Source organism: Oncorhynchus kisutch, linkage group LG4, assembly GCF_002021735.2.
Source record: "Oncorhynchus kisutch isolate 150728-3 linkage group LG4, Okis_V2, whole genome shotgun sequence".
NCBI classification, from domain to species: Eukaryota; Metazoa; Chordata; class Actinopteri; order Salmoniformes; family Salmonidae; genus Oncorhynchus; species Oncorhynchus kisutch.
The window spans coordinates 56,249,284-56,272,754 of record NC_034177.2 but is presented as its reverse complement, the minus strand read 5'-3'; the positions used below and the strand labels follow the sequence as shown (position 1 = coordinate 56,272,754).

The window sequence follows — 23,471 nt, the reverse complement described above, 5'->3', positions numbered from 1 at the left end:
TCCAGGTTTCCCTTATCTTGAGGGGAATGTAACTGTCAGTTGGGTAGTGATCAACTGAGGTAAGAATTGTAGAGAAGTAGATAGGATAGCTCTCCTAATGATAGCGTGTATGTATCTGCGTAGGTTAAGAGAATGTTATAAAAGGAACATCTTTGTATATGCACGGGAGAGCTCTCGCGAATAAACTTGGAATTTACCAATTGTGAGCTGGGAATTCTGTCTGTTTCATTTAAACCAGAACTTAACACACTCTGGGTTGCAGACCAATGAGAATAATTGAAATATATTTAAATTGAAAACAAAATTCTATATCAGTAAGCCAAGATGAAGAAGCAAGAGCAGCATCTCCTGCTTGTTCAGAGTGACCGGTCGGTCTACCAGATGGTTGCTGACTGCAAGACCACCTGTGAAGACTTGCAGTTGTCTCTGGAGGCCCTACTGAATGAGCAAACTTAGATTTTGCTCAACAAGTAAGCAACATTTGCTCCTTTATACCAATTAACGACATAGATGGATGTATAGATATACACAAAAAATAATAAATATATATGGGAGGCAGGCAAATACCTTTCACTGAGCTGTGTAAAGACAGATTGACAGGGGTGTAATTTTGTAATTTATCTTAATATCATTTTGTTGTTTGCAGGTGCAGGTTCTGAACCTATGCAGCCAGGTCCCATCTACTTTTTAACTCCTCGCAAGTGTGGCTTGTTTGGCGTCTGCTGTGAAGGAATACCACAAGTCAACTACTTGATTGATGAAGGCACGTCATCCAGCAAAGGCAGCAGCGCAGTCATCAACTACATGCACCATTTCCTCACCAACTACGGAGTTGGGGAAACACCTGTGGACCTGAATTGTGATAATTGCAGTGGCCAAAAAGATAACAAATTTGTGCTCTGGTATTGTGCCTGGCGGACCATGCACAAGCTCCATCACAATGTTATACATTACCCTCTCTCCCTCAGTGGCATTGTTAGTTTCTAAGATCGCCACCTGTCTCCCCTTATCAATGCGTGCCACATGTAAATTGCTTCCCTGCACTCGACACATTCCAAGTTTAGTTGCACCCACTATATACACCTTCCTCCTATAACCCTTAACATCTGGTGTAGACCCTCTAAACCTTAGCACTCCATCAGTGACATGAATAAGTATATTTTCATATTCTCAGAACCCAGCTACACCTCACTCAGGTTGCATGGCCTTATCACATAGTATTCCATACATAAGTTAAGTGTGTGTGTAACAGGATATCAAATATGCTAATGTACTGGTGTGCAGGCATTTGGGCAGTGGTGTAAAGTACTACTTAAGTATTTTTGGGGGGGTATCTGTACATTACTTCACTATTTATATTTTTGCCTACTTTTACTTCACTACATTTCCCTGACACTCAAAAGTACTCATTACATTTTGGCAGGAAAATTGTCCAATTCACACACTTCAAGAGAGCATCACTGGTCATCCCTACTGCATTTGTTCTGGGACACTCACTAAACACAAATGCTTTGTATGTAAATTATGTCTGAGTGTTCGTGTGCCCCTTGCTAAAAACCAAAACCTTTCAGACTTTTACTCAAGAAGTATTTTACTTGGTCTCTTTTAATTCAGTCATTTTCTATTAACTACTCTATGATAGGGGGCAGCATTTGGAATTTTGGATGAAAAGCATGCCCAATTTCAACTGCCTGCTACTCATCCCCAGAATATAAGATATGCATATTATTAGTAGATTTGGATATAAAACACTCTGAAGTTTCTAAAACTGTTTGAATCATGTCTGTGAGAATAACAGAACTTATGTAGCAGGCGAAACCCCCGAGGACAAACCATTCAGATTATTCTTTTTTGTTGAGGTCACCCTGTTTTCAATTAGATTTTATTGGGAATCGGGATTTCTAAGGGACTTGCTTGCAGTTCCTACCGCTTCCACTGGATGTCACCAGTCTTTAGAAATTGGTTGAGGTTATTCCTTTGTGTAATGCGTTATTAAATCTGCACCGAAGTAGTTGGGAGGAGACGCAATTCACGGCTAAATGAGTGGTGGCTTTTGTGATGAAAGTGAGTTGTAAGTAGGTGATTATCAAATGGCTCAGTGGGTGTCTTGGGCAGAGCCATGAGTGGACACTGATGAGTGGAAGTCCTTGATTTGAGACACCACACTAGGGAAGTGGGTGATGTTACTCACTTGACTTCACAGGAGTGGACACTCAGGTCCTTGTGCAGAAGACCACTGGTGAGGTTATAGACCAGAACTGACCCATTACTGGTACCTGTGGACAGACAAAGAGAGACATATACAGTTATAATTGGAGCAAATCCTAACTTCCCTTAAGTCAGATTTCTACATCTAAGTCCCCCAGCAATTTCTGAATTTGCCCCCCAATAAAAGTTACTGATGGAGGCACATTAACATTATTAATACAATTACTTAATGTATATAAAAATCAGAGCAATAGTGTGCGGCAGGCCTAGAATTCACCGGCAGTATCGACGGCCCCCTTGTGTGGCCGTAATACCTGCTAAAGAAAAGCCATGCCATGTGGTCAAAGTTAGAATTCCCTTCTCCTGGCTTGCCAATAGCCGTGGTCCGAAGAAACTTTCATTCACATTGCTCTCTCAGATAACTCAATAATTATTAGCCAATGCTTTGTGGGGCGGCAGCGTAGCCTAGTGGTTAGAGCATTGGACTAGTAACCGGAAGGTTGCGAGTTCAAACCCCCGAGCCGACAAGGTACAAATCTGTCGTTCTGCCCCTGAACAGGCAGTTAACCCACTGTTCCCAGGCCGTCATTGAAAATAAGAATGTGTTCTTAACTGACTTGCCTGGTTAAATAAAGGTAAAAAAAAAAAAAAAAAAAAAATGCACATCATGTAATCGGTACATCTCACAGGCACAGCAGCTCCGAAGTACAAGTGAAGACAGCCATATTGGGGATGTAACAGTGCGCCTCCTTATCGAATTCCGAGGAGCACATTGAAGATATTACGAAACGAACAGCAAAATCACTAGCCTTCAGTTCGTTCGGAATGTATTTAGACCCCTTGACTTTTTCACATATTGTTAGGCTACAGCCGTTTAAAATTGGTTAAATTGTATATTTTTCCTCATCAATCTACACAGAAGACCCCATAATGACAAAGAAAAAACTGTTTAGAAATTGTTGCAAATTTATTCAAAATAAAACACTGAAATATCTTAGGTTTCCTCCAGACGTGAAGTTCTCTCATTCAGTCCAAAAAGTTCAATCTTGGTTTCATCAGACCAGAGAATCTTGTTTTTCATGGTCAGATTCCTTTCGGTGCCAAACTCCAAGCGGGCTGTCATGTACCTTATACTGAGGAGTGGCTTCCATTTGGCCACTCTACCATAAAGGCCTGATTGGTGGAGTCCTGCAGTGGTAGAGTGCTGCAGAGATAGTTGTCCTTCTGGAACTCTATAGCTCTGTCAGAGTGAACATCTGGTTCTTGGTCACCCCTGATTGCTCAGTTTGGCAGGGCGGCCAGCTCTAGGAAGAGTCTTGGTGGTTCCAAACTTCATTCATTTAAGAATGGAGGCCACTGTGTTCTTGAGGACCTTCAATAATGCAGAAATGTTTTGGTACCCTTCCCAGATCTGTGCCTTGACACAATCCAGTCTCTTAGCTCTAAGGACAATTCATTCTACCTCAAGGCTTGGTTTTTGCTCTGACATGCACTGTCAACTGTGGGACTTTATATAGACAGGTGTCCAATCAATTTCATTTACCACAGGTGGAGTCCAATCAAGTTGAAGAAACATCAAGGACAATCAATGGAAACAGCTACATTTCAAGTCTCATAGCAAATACTTGTGTAAATAAGGTATTTCTGTTTTGTATTTTTAATACATTATTTATTTAACACATTTTAGAACACGGCTGTATTTGTATTTATTATGGATCCCCAAAAGCTACTGCCAACTCTTCCTGGGGTCCGGCAAAATTAAGGTAGTTATACAGTGGGGCAAAAAAGTATTTAGTCAGCCACCAATTGTGCAAGTTCTCCCACTTAAAAAGATGAGGCCTGTAATTGTTATCATAGGTACACTTGAACTATGACAGACAAAATGAGAAGAAAAAAATCCAGAAAAACACATTGTAGGATTTTTTATGAATTTATTTGCAAATTATGGTGGAAAATAAGTATTTGGTCAATAACAAAAGTTTCTCAATACTTTGTTATATACTCTTTGTTGGCAATGACAGAGGTCATATGTTTTCTGTAAGTCTTCACAAGGTTTTCACACACGGTTGCTGGTATTTTGGCCCATTCCTCCATGCAGATCTCCTCTAAAGCAATGATGTTTTGGGGCTGTTGCTGGGTAACACGAACTTTCAACTCCCTCCAAAGACTTCCTATGGGGTTGAGATCTGGAGACTGGCTAGGCCACTCCAGGACATTGAAATGCTTCTTACGAAGCCACTCCTTCGTTGCCCAGGCGGTGTGTTTGGGATCATTGTCATGCTGAAAGACCCCAGCCACGTTTCATCTTCAATGCCCTTGCTGATGGGAGGTTTTCACTCAAAATCTCACGATACATGGCCCCAATCATTCTTTCCTTTACGCGGATCAGTCGTCCTGGTCCTTTTGCAGAGAAACAGCCCCAAAGCATGATGTTTCCACCCCAAAGCATGATGTTTCCACCCCCATGCTTCACAGTAGGAATTGTGTTCTTTGGATGCAACTCAGCATTCTTTGTCCTCCAAACACGACGAATTGAGTTTTTACCAAAAAGTTCTATTTTGGTTTCATCTGACCATATGACATTCTCCCAATCATCTTCTGGATCATCCAAATGCTCTCTAGCAAACTTCAGACGGACCTGGACATGGACTGGCTTAAGCAGGGGGACATGTCTGGCACTGCAGGATTTGAGTCCCTGGCGGCGTAGTGTGTTACTGATGGTAGGCTTTGTTACTTTGGTCCCAGCTCTCTGCAGGTCATTCACTAGGTCCTCCCGTGTGGTTCTGGGATTTTTGCTCACCGTTCTTGTGATCATTTTGACCCCACGGGTTGAGATCTTGCGTGGAGCCCCAGAACGAGGGAGACTTTCAGTGGTCTTGTATGTCTTCCATTTCCTAATAATTGATCCTACAGTTGATTTCTTCAAACCAAGCTGCTTACCTATTGCAGATTCAGTCTTCCCAGCCTGGTGCAGGTATACAATTTTGTTTGTGGTGTCCTTTGACAGCTCTTTGGTCTTGGCCATAGTGGAGTTTGGAGTGTGACTGTTTGAGGTTGTGGACAGGTGTCTTTTATACTGATAACAAGTTCAAACAGGTGCCATTAATACAGGTAACGAGTGGAGGACAGAGGAGCCTCTTAAAGAAGAAGTTACAGGTATTTGAGAGCCAGAAATCTTGTTTGTTTGTAGGTGACCAAATACTTATTTTCCACCATAATTTGCAACTAAATTCATTAAAAATCCTACAATGTGATTTTCTCGATTTTTTTTTCTCATTTTGTCTGTCATAGTTGAAGTGTACCTATGATGAAAATTACAGGCCTCTCATTTTTTTTCAGCTGGGCTAACAAATGCAAAAGGGTTTTCTAATGATGAATTAGTCTTTTAAAATGACAAACATGGATTACCTAACACAGTGTGCCATTAGAACACGGGAGCAATGGTTGCTGAAAAATTTAGATATTCCATAAAAAATTAGCAGTTTCCAGCTACAATAGTCATTTGCAATAATAATGTCTACACTGTATTTCTACTTTTCTTTCAAAAACAAGGATATTTCTAAGTCACCCCAAACTTTTGAACGGTAGTGTATCTATAACACAAAATCCATGTGTACGCTTGTGTGTGTGTATATTGCGTATGTTATCATGTGTGTGTATGCATGTTTGTGTTGCTTCAGTCCCCGCTGTTCCATAAGGTGAATTTTAATCTGTTTTTTAAATCTGATTCTACTGCTTGCATCAGTTAACTGATGTGGAATAGTTTCATGTAATCAGTTTTCTGTAACGTAACAAAATGTGGAAGGGAAGGGGTCTGAATTCTTTCCGAATGCACTGTATGTCAATCTATCCCCCATAGTACAATAGTACCTATTCCATTCTGCCCTAAAAAGTCAAAACCCAGTAACTGCAAACTTTTTTTACTGCAAAACTTGACTTTAACAACAACAACAAAATATATATAGACAGCCATATAAGATAGTTCAATTTATATTTTGATCAACTGACTTGTTCTTGTGTCAGGAAACTAAATACCACATTAATCAGAAAATATATCTGACCATTACAACAGACCAAAGATTTTTCACCAAATTCTTAGTTACAGCTTTTGTAGGTCAGCATTCTTCAGCTTGTTGTTCTGTGTGAGAAATAAATATTCCTAACAGACTCTGGGACAGTTCATACATCCACTGTACATCAAAAAAACACTTAAAAGCAACAAGGCAGATGCAACATATCAGAACCGTCAGCTTAAAACATTGATATAATATAAAGAAATAGTATTTTAAGTGCAGCAATGAGCACACAGCATTAGGCTAACAGCGTGAATGTTCCAAAATGCAATTAGCAGGAAAATTAACTCCAGAATGTGGCTTTAAGTTAATTGAATGGGGTTCAAACACTTATATTTCTTGACAACCTGAACTTAATCAAACAACTTGTGTTTTCAAAAGAAATTGATACAATAGGTGTAAGGAGTGGTCCTAGTAAATAATTCAATTTACCAACACAGCACACCTATTGACGATACATTAGAATTAGCTTATTATCATTATTGAAATTAAAGATGTCGTTATCAAAAAGGACCTAAAAATGATGCGGTAATGAGAAATGTGTATTTCGGTATTGAGAGGCGCTTAGCTCAATTTGCAAGTAATAGGAGACAGCCATTATGGATCAGCAAACAATTGACCATATCACTAATGCCCATTCATGCCTCCATGTTGGTAAGGTAATGGTTCTCTACATTTTTCCAAATTTGAGCATTTGAGTATCATCATCCCAACAAAACAATCTCCACTATAAAAAGCATCTAAAAAGTCTAACATTTATTTTAGACCAACATTTAGTTTTCCACAGTAGAGATTTGTATACATTTTGTCATCTGTCTCTCGACATGTGCAACATAGTTTCAATATTCAAATGTGATCTCCAGCTGTCCAATAGTAATGAACGTGTCGGAACTCACGAGATCCTGTCAGGCTGTATCACTGCCTGGTACGGCAACTGCTCCGCCCATAACCGTAAGGCTCTCCAGAGGGTAGTGAGGTCTGCACAACGCGTCACCGGGGGCAAACTACCTGCCCTCCAGGACACCTACACCACCCGATGTTACAGGAAGGCCAAAAAGATAATCAAGGACAACAACTACCCGAGCCTCTGCCTGTTCACCCCGCTATCATCCAGAAGGCGAGGTCAGTTCAGCTGCATCAAAGCAGGGACCGAGAGACTGAAAAACAGCTTCTATCTCAAGGCCATCAGACTGTTAAGTAGCCATCACTAGCCAGCTTCCACCTGGTTACACAACCATGCACCTTAGAGGATGCTGCCCTGTATACATAGACATGGAATCACTAGCCACTTTAATAATGGAACACTAGTCACTTTAATAATGCTTTATTCTAGTATTCTATTCTACTGTATTTTAGTCAATGCCATTCCGACATGGCTCAATCTAAAATGTATATATTTCTGAATTCCATTCTTTTACTTTTAGATGTGTGTATTATTGTGAATTGTTAGATACTAATGCACTGTTGGAGCTAGGAACATAAGCATTTCGCTACACCCGCACTAAAATATATATTCATTATATATACTTAAATATATAAAGTATATCCTGAGAGAGCCATGTTACCGTGAAACAGAGTATGTTACAATCCCTTCAAGTCTCTCTGGAAGGAGATCCTGGCTGGTGTTCGATGATCAATCCTGGACACTAGGGCCGGGACGATATCAGTATCACAATACTTGTTAGTATTGTGGAAAAGAAACAAAACACCAAGTGGATTCAACTTATTTAGGAAAAACAGCCCTAATGTTGGAAACATCCAAGGTCAAATGTAGTTATTTTCTAAGCTGTAGCACACAATATGTTACATACGGCTGAATTTTACATGACCAAAGAGTTGAGTGCTTCGTGTTTAAATTTTTGACTTGGAAGAAATATTGTGAAACTGGTATAGTCACAGCCCTATCGTACACCCAGTCTGGACTGATTGATTGGTGCTGCAGTAACTGTCGCAGCCAACCCGAGCATGATTGAATCAGATCACTCAGGGGAAAACATTTATCCCCCACTGTCACCAATCATCCTTCTCTCATACCAGTATATACTGTATTAACACCTTAATACACAAGAGGATGCAAAAAAACAACAACATTGGGTGTCTATTACCAGAATGCTAACAAAATTAGCACAAGTAATAGCGAATTTAAATGGAGGCTGCTAGCTAAAAATGCTAATGAGCGCAAAAGACAAACACGTTGCAAAAACAGACAATCGAGCTCATAAAGTAATACCTAAACTGAAAAAAAAAGAAACGTCCCTTTTTCAGGACCCTGTCTTTTACAGATAATTCGTAAAAATTCAAATAACTTCACAGATCTTCATTGTAAAGGGTTTAAACACGGTTTCCCATGCTTGTTCAATGACCATAAACAACTGTGGAACGGTCATTAAGACACTAACAGCTTACAGACGGTAGGCAATTAAGGTCACAGTTATGAAAACTTAGGACATTAAAAGAGGCTTTTCTACTGATTCTGAAAATCACCAAAAAGAAAGATGCCCAGGGTCCCTGCTCATCTGCGTCAACGTGCCTTAGGCATGCTGCAAGGAGGCATGAGGACTGCAGATGTGGCCAGGGCAATAAATTGCAATGTCCGTACTGTGAGACGCCTAAGACAGCGCTTCAGGGAGACGGGACGGCAGACCACATGTAACACCACCTGCACAGGATCGGTACATCCGAACATCACACCTGCGGGACAGGTACAGGATGGCAACAACAACTCCCCGAGTTACACCAGGAACGCACAATCACTCCATAAGTGCTCAGACTGTCCATAATAGGCTGAGAGAGGCTGGACCGAGGGCTTGTAGGCCTGTTGTAAGGCAGATCCTCACCAGACATCACTGGCAACAACGTCGCCTATGGGCACAAACCCACCATCGCTGGACCAGACAGGACTAGCAAAAAGTGCTCTTCACTGACGAATTGCGGTTTTGTCTCACCAGCGGTGATGTTTGGATTTGCGTTTATTGTCGAAGGAATGAGCGTTACACAGAGGCCTGTACTCTGGAGCAGGATCGATTTGGAGGTGGAGGGTCCGTCATGGTCTGGGGCGATGTGTCACAGCATCATCGGACTGAGCTTGTTGTCATTGCAGGCAATCTCAAAGCTGTGAGTTACAGGGAAGCCATCCTCCTCCCTCATGTGGTACCCTTCCTGCAGGCTCATCCTGACATGACCCTCCAGCATGACAATGCCACCAGCCATACTGCTCATTCTGCGTGTGATTTCCTGCAAGACAGGAATGTCAGTGTTCTGCCATGGCCAGTGAAGAGCCCGGATCTCAATCCCATTGAGCACGTCTGGGACCTGTTGGATCGGAGGATGAGGGTTAGGGCCATTCCGCCCAGAAATGTCTGGGAACTTGCAGGTGGAAGAATGGGGTAACATCCCACAGCACGAACTGGCAAATCTGGTGCAGTCCATGAGGAGGAGATGCACTGCAGTACTTCATGCATATGGTGGCCACACCAGATACTGACTGTTACTTTTGATTTTGACCACCCCATTGTTCAGGGACACATTATTCAATTTATGTTAGTCACATGTCTGTGGAACTTGTTCAGTTTATGTCTCAGTTGTTGAATCTTATGTTCAAACAAATATTTACACGTTAAGTTTGCTGAAAATAAACGCAGTTGACAGTGAAAGGACATTATTTTTTTGCTGAGTTGATATAAGCAGGAGCTACGGAACATAATTTTCGGTGAGTTTGGACATTTACAAGCGAATGTGAAAGAGACATTGTACAAATGGTTTTGATGCATGTTTGTCTGAAGGAAGAACAGCAGCCTACTGGCTCTGGAACAGCATGTGTAGGCTACACACTGTGTCTGTGTGGGGTATGGGGCAATGGGACTACCTCCTCTGCTCAGAAGAGGGGAGGGAATAAGACAGACCATAACGGAGAAGAGAAAATACCCATGGAAATCAAGATAGCGGCAGCTGCACAAATAACTTTGACTTCTCAAACACGGCAGAAAGCTAACACAATATGACGCCCCATCACCTTGTCCATTCAGCCACTAATTCTGCAAAACCCATTCAGTTAAACGTAGGGGCTGCGTTAATGTAGAATTCTGCATTTTTCACACAGGAAAAAAAAGAGAAAACAAGAAATATCTTCATGCGTTTTGTAAACACAGATGTAAACGGCTTCTTATTGTAATTTCTGCTCAGCATCAAACTAATTTTGAGCTTCAGTTGCACTTCTTCACTCAGATGAGAATAAACAAATGGGCATTCTATACAGCAGACAGCACTCTAATGTGTAGCTACTTCTCTCAGGTACTTTAGTCAGTTTAGCTAGCCTACTTTTCTCTGATAAAATGCAAGATTTACTTTAAGAAAAACAGAAATATTATGGCCATGCATCGTTTTTGCAAAAAAAGACCTTGCTTTTTCATTGCAAGCCCATTTACTTGCATGGCTGCCAGCCAAATAGCTTTGCACTTCTGTTGTCAACTGACGAAAACTAAACTATTTTCTGCCTGTGTTGAACTATTTAATTTTCTGGGAAGGAAAACTATAGTTGCATATCCCCGATTACTCTATTGAAGAAGAAAAAAACACGACTTCCAATATAAACCACAACCTGTCAATACAGAACTGGACTAACCTGCTCCCGCTTCTCCAGTTGTGCTATTTAAAAACAAACAGGTGACTGGCTCAACTGTTCTGGGGAAATATAGTAAGCTTCATAATGTAAAGTAATGAGACAGTTGAAATTAAAAACTGGATCTGCTTTATCTCGTAAGGTATTGCACAAGTTGACTGCAGGTATTTACTTTAAAGTAGCTATAAATATTAAAATGTGTTATTAAACTTCAAAGGGATAGTTGAATTGGAACTTCAAAGGAATAGTTTAGTAAAACTCTACCTGATGGTTTAGAACCTATAAGGAAAAAATGGCAAACCGATGTAATTGACAAAATAGAGGAGAACCATTGGTCACAGATAGGAGCAGGTATGAACATTTTCACATACAACCTAATATGCTGACTAGACCGGGGCATGCGCGTATCTCCGGATGCGCCATCGTGCGCATGTTGATATTGTACATCCACACCAGACGTAATCAGGACACAGGTTGAAATATCAAAACAAACTCTGAACCAACCATATTCATTTGGGACAGTTCGGAACACATTAAACATTCATGACATTTAGCTAGCTAACTTGCTGTTGCTATGTAATGTGTTCTGGGACATAAACATTAGGTTGTTATTTTACTTGAAATGTCCTTTTTTTCTGGAGCTTTGTAGAATTTTGACCCATTTTGAGTTACACAAAATTGTGTGTTCTGTAATCCAATAATTAGTTTCTAGTAATCTCTCCGCCTTCAGTCTTCTTCCACTGTGGACTTTATATGATGGCTGGCAACCAACTTTATGGTGCATTTCAACTACCGACTGGACTGGAGTGTGGACCTCAGTCCATCTTTCAATCACCCACATGGGTATATTCTCCTAAAAACCAATGAGAAGGTGGGAGAAGTGAGACTTGCAGAGAGTCAAGGGTAAAAAATAAAACGAAGTTATATTTCAGGGCCTGGCGACACATTCGCTCGTTGACAATTATTAAATAAAATGTAGAACTACTGCAACACCCCTGTCAGTGCTTGTGCTTCTAGTTCCGACCATGCAATAATATCTAACAATTTCACAACAAAGGAATGAATAAGAATATGTACATATAAATATATGGATGAGCGATGGCCGAACGGCATAGGCAATATGCAGTAGATGGTATAGAGAAGAGTATGAGATGAGTAATGTAGGGAATGTAAACATTATATAAAGTGGCATTTGAATGTTTGAAGTGACTTGCAATACATTTATTACATCCAATGTGTAATTATTAAGTGGCTAGAGATTTGAGTCAGTATGTTGGCAGCAGTGTAGTGTCATCTGCAAACTTGATGATTGAGTTGGAAGCGTGCATGGCCACACAGTCATGGTGAACAGGGCTAAGAATGCACCCTTGTGGGGCCCCAGTGTTGAGGATCAGCGGAGTGGAGATGTTGTTTCCTACCCTCACCACCTGGGGGCTTCCCGTCAGAAAGTCCAGGAACCAGTTGCACAGAGCGGGGTCGAGACCTGAGCTTAATGACGAGTTTGGAGGGTACTATGGTGTTAAATGCTGAGCTGTAGTTGATGAACAGCATTCTTACATAGGTATTCCTAATGGTGGCCATCTTGAGGCATGTGGGAACAGCAGGCTGGGATAGGGATTGATTGAATATGTCCGTAAACACACCAGCCAACTGGTCTGCGCATGCTCTGAGGACACGGCTAGGGATGCCGTCTGGGCCGGCAGCCTTGCGAGGGTTAACACATTTAAATGTTTTACTCACGTTAGCTGCGGTGAAGGAGAGCCCACAAGTTTTTGTAGCGGGCCGTGTCGGTGGCACTATATTGTCCTCAAAGCGAGCGAAGAAGTTGTTTAGTTTGTCTGGGAGCAAGACATTGGGGTCCGCGACGGTGCTGGTTTTCTTTTTGTAGTCCGTGATTGACTGTAGATCCTGTCACATACCTCTCGTGTCTGAGCCGTTGAATTGCGACTCTACTTTTTCTCTATACTGATGCTTAGCTTGTTTGATTGCCTTGCGGAGGGAATAACTACACTGTTTGTATTCGGTCTTGTTTCCACTCGCCATGCCCCGACTAAAAGCAGTGGTTCGTGCTTTCAGTTTTGCGCGAATGCTACCAACAATCTACGGTTTCTGGTTGGGGAAGGTTTTAATATTCGCCGTGGGTACATCATCACCGACGCACTTGCTAATAAACTCGCTCACAGAATCAGCGTATACATCAATGTTGTTGTTCGACACTATCAGGAACATATCCCAGTCCACGTGATCGAAGCAATCTTGAAGCGACCAGCGTTGAACAATCTTGAAGCGACCAAGCAGAGGTGTCTGCTTGGGGGGTATACACGACTGATTATAATCGAAGAGAATTCTCCTGGTAGATAATGCAGTCGGCATTTGATTGAGGACTTGAGTTCCTGTATGTTATGATCACACCACGACTCGTTAATCATAAGGCATACACCCCCGCTCTTCTTCATACCAGAGAGATGTTTGTTTCTGTCGACACGATGCGTGAAGAAACCAGTTGGCTGTACAGACTGATAACGTACTTCGAGTGAGCCATGTTTCCAAGAAACAGAGAATGTTACAATCTCTGATGTCTCTCTGGAAGGCAACCCTTGCTCTGATAAAAAACATTTTTTCAAGAGACTGGATATTGGCAAGTAGTATACTCGGGAGCGGTGGGCGATGTGCCCGTCTACGGAGCCTGGCCAGAAGACCGCTCCGTCTGCACCGCCGTTGTTTTGGGTTGCCTGCTGGGATCCGATCCATTGTCCTGGGTGGTGGACGTTGCTCTTATATCCAATAGTTCCTCCCGTCTATATGTAATAAGACTTAAGATTTCCTGGGGTAACAGTGCAAGAAATAATACATTTAAAAAAATAAAAAATACTGCATAGTTTCCTAAGAAGGCGAAGCGAGACGGCCATCTCTGTCGGCGCCGGGAGTCTAGTCTGTATGTAGTCAATACAGAGTTCCAAACTGCCTCTGGAAGAAACATCAGCACAATAACGGTTTGTTAGGAGCTTAATTAAATGGGTTTCCATGGCCAAGCAGCCACCCACAAACCTAAAATCACCATGTGCAATGCCAAGCGTTGGCTGGCTGACCACCATTGGACCGATGAATCACGCTTCACCATCTGTCAGTCCGATGGATGTATCTGGGTGTGGTGGATGCCAGGAGAACGCTACTTGCCCCAATACATAGTGCCAACTGTAAAGTTTGGTGGAGGAGGGCTAGGCCCTTAGCGCCAGTGAAGGAAAATCTTAACGCTACAGTATACAATGATCTGTGATTCTAACTTTGTGGAAGGCCCTTTCTTATTTCAGAATGACAATGCACAAAGAGAGGTCCATACAGACATGGTTTGTCGAGATCGTTGTGGAAGAACTTGACTGGCCTGTACAGAGCCCTGACCTCATCCCTATCAAACACCTTTAGAATGAATTGGAACGCTGACTGCAAGCCAGGCCTAATTGCCCAACATCACTAATGCTCTTGTGGCTGAATGGAAGCAAGTCCATTGTGTCTAGGAATTTATATACATCCATCTCCAAGTTTATGTTTTCGGGAATTGTAAATATTGGTGATCATTAGACATGTTTGTAATCTAGGTCAAATTGATGTATAGGTAAAAATGTGTAGCCATCAGTTGGAAAACCTTACATCCACCCTCAATAACAAACTGGAGGACTGAACTATGTAGCTACATCCAATTAGACTTTGTACATTACAAAACCAAACATTAACCAGACACATTCCACAGAATTTGGAAACAGTCTGCTGACCATGTTAGAAGATATTTTGTATAGTTGCAGTTTTTGTGATGTATGTAGGAGAAGAAAAAAAAAACACTCAATTGAACACTGAAATTCCGAAAGGGCCAACCAAAAATTGACTTCCGGATTACCAACCCCTCCGAAAGACACACATGCATATACCGGTTGGAGATGTTGGAGCAGCGGGCTGCCAAACTTGGCCACCTGTGGAGCAATTGTTGGGGGAGGTTAAGTGTTGTTGGGGGAGGTTTAGTGTTCTCCTGGCATCCACCAAACCCAGATACGTCCATTGAACTGACAGATGGTGAAGCGTGATTCATGACTCCAATAGTCCAATGGTGGTGAGCCAGCCGACGCTTGGCATTGCACATGTTGATTTTCAGGTTTGTGTGTGGCTGCTCAAGGGCACAACGGCGGGCAACGGCATTTAGGATTTCGATACCATGCAAGCTCACTTTCAGCCAGAATTTCCCCGTCAGTCCCGGGATTCGAACTGGCAACCCTCCGGGGAATAAAATGCTAGATGCTACTTGCTGCTCCTAACTAAACTAAACCACTGTTGTGGCGGAAAAAGAGAACTGAAGCGAAATAGCACCGCAACAGCAGGTGTGCACACCAGATAACACTCAAGAAAATGCAACTTTTCCAAACCGTGATGTATGCAAACCTGCATACATTTCAGTCATTGGGCAGACAATCATATCCAGAGCGACTAACAGGAGCAATTAGGGATAAGTATCTTCCTCAAGGGCACAGACAGATGTTTTACCTAGTCGTCTCTGGGATTCGAACTTTCGTTTACTGGCCCACAAAGATCTTAACCGCCAGGTTACCTGCTGCATGCACATTAACACATATAGGCCTTTCCCGAAATCTTCCAAATTACGTCTAGCTTCAACTACCTATGAGTAAACATAGGAGGGCAGTAGAAACCATAACTTTGCCAACTCGCTATGTGAGCTATTGAAAATGTTCTTCGTTTACACATTCTGTTCATAGTCATTGGACTGCTGTATGTAATACATAATCATGACTTTTGACAATGTAGGGGCAATGCTCTCTTCTCATATGCCCAGTGTTATTCTACAAACAACCAAAGACTACATCTCTCTCTCCCTCCCACCCTCCCTCTATTCTCCTGCTTTATCTTTATTAATACAATCTATTTGCCAGGCTGTGTGGCAGTCGTCTCAGGGGTGTTAATAATAGAAGAACAGGAACGTTCAGATGAAGAGATCCATCTTTTGCGTCATTCGGAGAGATCACAGAGCCAAATGAGATGAGCTGTCATCTCCTTACAGGAGGCCTACATCATAATCCTGCTTTATGTTACACAATCCTTACTGAATCAATAATGCCCGAGGGGTTTTGGTATATGGCCAATATACCCTGCTAACGGATATTCTTTATGCACGACACAGCCCTTAGGGTTAGGGTTATATTGGCCATATAACACAAACCCCAGAGGTGCCTTATTGTTATTATGAACTGGTTACCAATATAATTAGACCAGTAAAATTAAATGTTTGTCATTCCTATGGTATATGGTCTGATATCAGCATTCAGGGCTCGAACCACCCAGTTTATAAAAATCCTTTTAGTACTGAGACATGCTGACATTGTACAGTTTTACATCATAACATGCCTCAAGTACTCATTTTGTAATTGTGTCTTCTGTGATAAAAAATGCATTTAGATTGAACTCCACCATCAGTCTGAGTTCACCATCTTAGCTAGCTACATTTCAGATGGAGTTAGATCACTAAAAAGCAGCACGCAGACAGAACAGGGCCTGTATTTACAAAGCATCTCAGCAGTCGTTTCACACCAGGACCCAAGAGGTATTAGTCAATGCTTATGAATTTACATAAATCAATGACAAGAACAATAGTTGAATTGTTCAGCAACATATGCAGTGCATGCTAACATGGCTTTGGTGATAAATGGTACATAATGTGACATGGGCCCAGGTGGTGACACAGATCTTCTTCAAGCTGCCTGAATGAATACTGGGTCATTCAGTTGTACCGGAAGAAAGGGCCTTACCTGGGAGTACAGAAACAGTCTCTCTCTCTGGCTCGCAGCCATTCTGTCAACATGTATTGTATGTATAACCACTCAAATTCATTTAAAACTGATACAGATGCAAGCACTGACTTAAAATTCACTTTGTCTACTTGTCCCATTCTTTAATCTTGTCTGGAAAAGGGATATATACAGTGGGGGCAAAAAAAGTATTTAGTCAGCCACCAATTGTGCAAGTTCTCCCAAAGATGAGAGGCCTGTAATTTTCATCATAGGTACACTTCAACTATGACAGACAAAATGAGAAAAGAAAATCCAGAAAATCACATTGTAGGATTTTTAAATGAATTTATTTGCAAATTATGGTGGAAAATAAGTATTTGGTCAATAACAAAAGCTTATCTCAATACTTTGTTATATGCCCTTTGTTGGCAATGACTGAGGTCAAATGTTTCCTGTAAGTCTTCAAAAGGTTTTCACACACTGTTGCTGGTATTTTAGCCCATTCCTCCATGCAGATCTCCTCTAGAGCAGTGATGTTTTGGGGCTGTTGCTGGGCAACACGGACTTTCAACTCCCTCCAAAGATGTTCTATGGGGGGTTGAGATCTGGAGACTGGCTAGGCCACTCCAGGACCTTGAAATGCTTCTTACGAAGCCACTCCTTCGTTGCCCGGCTGTGTGTTTGGGATCATTGTCATGCTGAAAGACCCAGCCACGTTTCATCTTCAATGCACTTGCTGATGGAAGGAGGTTTTCACTCAAAATCTCACGATACATGGCCCCATTCATTCTTTCCTTTACACGGATCAGTCGTCCTGGTCCCTTTGCAGAAAAACAGCCCCAAAGCATGATGTTTCCACCCCCATGCTTCACAGTAGGTATGGTGTTCGTGGGATGCAACTCAGCATTCTTTGTCCTCCAAACATGACGAGTTGAGTTTTTACCAAAAAGTTATATTATGGTTTCATCTGACCATATGACATTCTGCCAATCTTCTTCTGGATCATCCAAATGCTCTCTAGCAAACTTCAGACGCGCCTGGACATGTACTGGCTTAAGCAGGGGGACACGTCTGGCACTGCAGGATTTGAGTCCCTGGCGGCGTAATTTTGTTTGTGGTGTCCTTTGACAGCTCTTTGGTCTTGGCCATAGTGGAGTTTGGAGTGTGACTGTTTGAGGTTGTGGACAGGTGTCGTTTATACTGATAACAAGTTCAAACAGGTGCCATTAATACAGGTAATGAGTGGAGGACAGAGGAGCCTCTTAAAGAAGAAGTTACAGGTCTGTGAGAGCCAGAAATCTTGCTTGTTTGTAGGTGACCAAATCCTTATTTTCCACCATAATTTGCAAATAAATTAATTAAAAATCCTACAATGTGATTTTCTGGAGAAAAGAAAATCTCATTTTGTCTGTCATAGTTGAAGTGTACCTATGATGAAAATTACAGGCCTCTCATCTTTTTAAGTGGAGGAACTTGCACAATTGGTGGCTGACTAAATACTTTTTTGCCCCACTGTGTGTGTGTGTGCGTGTGTGTGTGCGTGTGTGCGTGTGTGCGTGTGTGTGTGTGTGTGTGTGTGTGTGTGTGTGTGTGTGTGTGTGTGTGTGTGTGTGTGTGTGTATGTATGTATATATATATATATATATATATATATATATAAACAGAAAAGAAATCTGTCCAAAATTGCTAATATATGCATATAATTATTATTATTGAATAGAAAACACTCTAAAGCTTCTAAAACCGTTCAAATTATGTCTCTATGTAAAGCAGAACTCTCCCAAACTCTCTCTGTCATCAGGAAATTTGGGCCAACTTTGACGTCATCGCCTCCACCCTTCCCAACCAGCTACGGATCTGGGAACAGTTTCTATCTCTTCAGCGAGATGTCTTCTTTCAATAGGGCGTTTCATTGTGAGAATTGTGAGAGTCCCTTTGTTCCAGGAATCACCGGTTACCGGTTTGTCTGTTCGAGTTGAGAATTGTTTTGCACGTTTAGAACATCCTAAAGCTTGATTCTGCACTTAGTTTGACCAGTTTAGTCGACATATAATATGTAATTTTGAAGTTTTGATGCGCAACCCCTTGAATTTTGGCTGCATTTCAGCCGGAATTTGTCGCGTTTGAGAACACAAAGACACAGACTTGAAAACTAAACGCAGTTTTTGGTAAGTATGACTCCTTACACGACTTATGATTGAAGACCATCAAAGGTAAGGGAATATTTATGTGGTAATTTTGAGTTTCTGTTGACACCAACATAGGGGAGAAATATTGCTAATGTCTGAGCGCAGTCTCAGATTATTGATTAGTGAACGATTTCTGTAACGTTAAAAATAAATGTGACAAAGCGATTGCATTAAGAAGGAATGTATCTTTCTAACTATATGTAGAACATGTATATTTAGTCAAAGTTTATGATGTGTATTGCTGTTATCTGGCGTTATCTGGCAGAGTTATCATAATTTCTCCGGACATTCTAGTAGCATTTTTTGAACATGGCCGTCAATGTAAACAGTGATTTATGGATATAAATTGCATATTATTGAAAAAAACATAAATGTACTGTATAACATGTCCGATTACTGTCATCTGATGAAGATTTTCAAAAGGTTAGTGAATTATTTTTCTTTTAATCCTGCTTTTGTGATTGCATCTTTTGTTCGACAAATATGGTTATTTAAATTAGCCGTATCTTTGGTGGTGGTTTGACATAAATATGTGCTATGTTTTCGCCGTAAAACATTTTAGAAATCTGACTTGCTGGGTAGATGAACAAGGTGTTTATCTTTCATTTGAGCTATTGGACTTGTTAATGTGTGGAGGTTAAATATTTCTAAGAATATCTTTGCATTCTGTGCGCACTGTTTCAGTTGAGCAGGGGGGGTGGTACCCCTTGGGGAACGTGGTAGCGTGAACAAGTTAATAAAAATTGAATCACTCTGGACATGACTTGCATTTATTTTAGACCTTTTGAATCAAAAGCTCTCCGTATTTGTCTTGATGTTTAACTTACCACAGAAGTCAGTAAAAATGTGAAGACCAAAGTGACAAACATGCTATGAAAAAAATTGTTTTGTAATCTTACAAAAAAAAATTGTTTATACAAAGCCAAAATGAGGCCATTGAACAACTTGAGTCCTTCCTCAGGGAATAGTATGCAAATAGCTGAAAACAGGGTGGCAGGTTTTTTTTTATGTACTGCTCCAGAGCTCCACAGCCCAGCTCACTCAACTGGGGAATGGACATGCTAGGTTTTATTAAAGTCTGGGAGTCATTTACAGGGAGAGAGCATGAGTTTTGGAGTGAGTAGAGTAAATCCAATTCAACCAGTGGCCCTGGATAATATGCCATGTCATATCACACAGGCAGACTGCCACAGTGAAGAAGGTTTACAAAGTGTATCAGGAATACTATTATGAGTGGAGCTTATCTCTCTGTGCTCTGGAGAGATCACAGGTATTTGGCCACAATCTCTCTGACAGGGAGTTACTCCAGGAGTAGACTGGTGTATTATGCATAGGGCTTCTCCACTCCTTACACTGTATGAGTATTTAATTAGCTCTTGTAACGGTATCATGCAGCATAAAGAAAAAAATAATAATATTATGACTTACTGACATGGAGCGCTCCATGTTCCTGCTGGCAGCATCTCATTCACATACTCGTCATGGTTTACCACCACCACAGCTCCGCCCTTTAATTTTTATTGAACCTTTATTTAACTAGACAAGTCTGAGTCAGAATGGGTAACTATTATGCACTATCAAAGTGGAATATATATTTTTTTTTTAAACATCCAATGCTGGTCTCTGTTCTTTAGGGAGATTATTACTCTTCCCGTTTCTTACTCAAAATCTGTGACAACTTTTTACACCAATCGGCAGTATGTTTCTAGGGAGGGATCTCGGTTTCTGGGCGGACTAAAAGGTGGATTTGGCTCGAAAAGGGGTATACATTCTGTGGAAAATGCTATTCTCTATTGTGTCACCCATAGTCTGAACACTCGTCTCACCCATACTTCGACACATCCACATTTGGACTCATCATTTTCTAAAACTCTATTGTGGTGTCAAAGTCATTACATGATGCAGTGGGGACGAAAGATAAACCCTTACTCAAGGCCAACTCACATGAAGTGGTGAAGGGACGTGAAGAAAGGTTAATCACACTCAGGCATTCTGACTGTGTGTCCAATAGCGGCCTTGCTCCTCTGTTCTTCTTAACCCTCCAACACTTCATCCACGTCCGCGATGCTTCTGACCCGTGTTGGACCATTCAAGGTATCCTCGCTTGCGTCCTAAAAAAATCATTGATTTAATCCGAATATGCATCAAGAGAAGATGCACTCGAGTGTGGAGGTAGGGTAACCCGTTTTGGGTAGTCTGACGTCAACGCACATCGGTCTACGGCCTCGCCAGGGATTCCCTCTCCACAGATACACCTCATTCTGTTCATAGTCATTGGAGTGCCACTCAAACTTCTTAATCTTCCTCGCTCTGATGTCCTGCTCCAGGTCAGTGAATTTCAATAGTTTGCTCTCCATATTTGTGAGTTTCTCCGAGTCATTTATTGCTGCGTGCAGTTGTGAACTCCCGCTTGTATCTTCTCATGTATTCCACCCAGACGCTCAGTTATTTCCTGGATAATGAGAGCCATAGGATAAAATGAGCATTTGTTCGTAATTTGGCACCACTGGTCACAGAAATTCTCATCATCTCTGCCGATTGTGGGTGCTCTCTGGATTCTAAGGCCTTGTGGAATCAATTTCTTGCGCAAAAAGTCGCTCAAAGTGACGGCGTGAAGATGCATACGTGTCTCTGTCATATAGGTGTTTCAGTCTCTTTTGTAGTGATTCCATTGTTTCAACTGGATCAACATGATTGTCAAATAAATAGTCTCATCACAATACGGGCATAATCTTCTGTGGTGAATTCTAATGTCTTACTGAGGTTGAAATCCTCTTCGATTAGATTTTCCATCTCAGGTCCACAACCAAATGGCGGTGCGTAATGGAGTCTTGCAGTTTGGAGTGCCGTATGAAAAGGACGTACCATCTATAGAAAAGTTTGTGGTCGTAGGCTAATCCTTAAAATGATAGGTGCTGGGCTAATAAAGAATACTAGTATAGAAGAAGGCCCACATTTCCCCCATCTCCCAACAGTAGGGCCTGCTCCGCTCCTTCTTCCAAAAGTTGAAAGTGCAGTGCACAGCTGATAATCACCCCGACAAATGCCACGAAACTGAACCTAAACTATACCGAAACAAATTTCACACATAACAGATTAAATAAATTTAAGTTAAGTATGATGGGGAGAAAGGGGGAGAACTGGTGAGTTGATGAGCGAGTGGAAGTGAACAATGCATAATTATGTAATCACCAATTGTGAAAAAAGAACAGGGTGGCCCATTCTATTGTATTGATCCATTCGAATTATAATCTTAAAAATGGTATGTATCTATATTAGTCTACCGAATCAAAGCTGTCTTATCAGTCTACTCTGGCCTACTTGGAGTGGGCTACACAGTGAGAGTGTGCATAATTGTACATGTTGACCGACATTCAATGTCTGGGAAAATATCCACATCGGGCAGCAAGTGAGCAAGTGTTGGAGAATGTGGTGATAGGATTTGTAGAATCTTACCTTGGCAAGGGGAGAAATGTCACCATGGACAATTTCTTCACTTCACTGGCAAACAATTTACTTGCAAAAAAACAAAACAAGTTTGGCTGGCACCATGAACAAAGGGAGACAGGAGCTTCCACCCTCTGTGCAAAATAAGGCACCTGCACAGCCGTTGTACTCCACAACAGTGCTGAAGAATAACAAGACAACGGGAAGACAATGAAGAGAAAACTGGAGACTTACACACTACAACCAAACAAAGGTATCTCAAAGTGTGTCAAGCAAGTGAGTTACGAAAATTGTGTCAACAGCTAAATGAAATCCAACTGATGCCATTGCGTGAAGATGCACACAATAAGCACGAGCTGACAATAGGACTATTTTTGACTGCTGTCATATCAACTTTGCCGTTATTGCTTTTGTGCCGAGTTTAACAATTTATCAAGGCCACTTGACGCTTATAATGATGTTTAGGCTACTGATGTTTCATAATTTCACCATGCGTCTTGGTGGTTGGGGTATTTTTATTTTGTCGTTATAAAAAGAAGCTGCTACCGTGTTCCAACTGTTTCATAGATGTAAGAATGGCTGCTCATTAGCTTGAAAAGGGATCCATTCAAGTGTTAAAGGGAGATTTGAGGTATGAGCAAGCATCTATCCAGTCGTGTGTGTGTATTTAAATCCATCCCAAGTACAGGGTCACACTGATCTGCAGTACTCACCCACAGCCAGTAGGGGCTGGTAGTGGTTGATGTTCTTGGTGGTCAGTGGGGGGCACATCCTCAGGGCGAAGGGGGGCAGGGGAAGCCCCGACAGTAGCCCCGTCAATAGGAACTTCAGCTGTACCTCCTGCTGCAGTGATGGGGGTGGTGGGTCTGCTCCTGAAACCAAACTCTGACCTGGATACAAACCAACACACAGGATGGAAAGGGTTAACAGAGATTTCACCGTCTTAGAAGGAGCAGGACTCAATCCCTCTTGGAGCTCATTACAGAAAGAACAAATAATTCACTTCCATCTCCCAAGCTACAGTTTACAACCACCATTGCTAGGGGTTGTGTTCAATGGTTGTTGATCATTAGTAGACAACCATTTTCAGGTCTTGCCATATATTTTCAAATAGAACTTAAAACTAACTCGGCCACTCGAGAACAAT

At 41.6% G+C, this 23,471-nt stretch overlaps 1 protein-coding gene across 1 annotated transcript in view; it reads right to left on the bottom strand.

Annotated features, from left to right (window-relative positions):
* The window catches only part of wdr11 (WD repeat domain 11), a 141,471-nt gene that overhangs the window by 66,170 nt on the left and 51,830 nt on the right, over positions 1–23,471 (bottom strand). Inside the window, exons 10-11 of the mRNA XM_020481331.2 lie at positions 23,038–23,214; positions 2,192–2,276 (exon numbers count right to left, since the gene is read on the bottom strand). Coding sequence (XP_020336920.2) covers positions 2,192–2,276; positions 23,038–23,214 — 262 coding nt within the window. The remainder of the gene's footprint in view (positions 1–2,191; positions 2,277–23,037; positions 23,215–23,471) is intronic.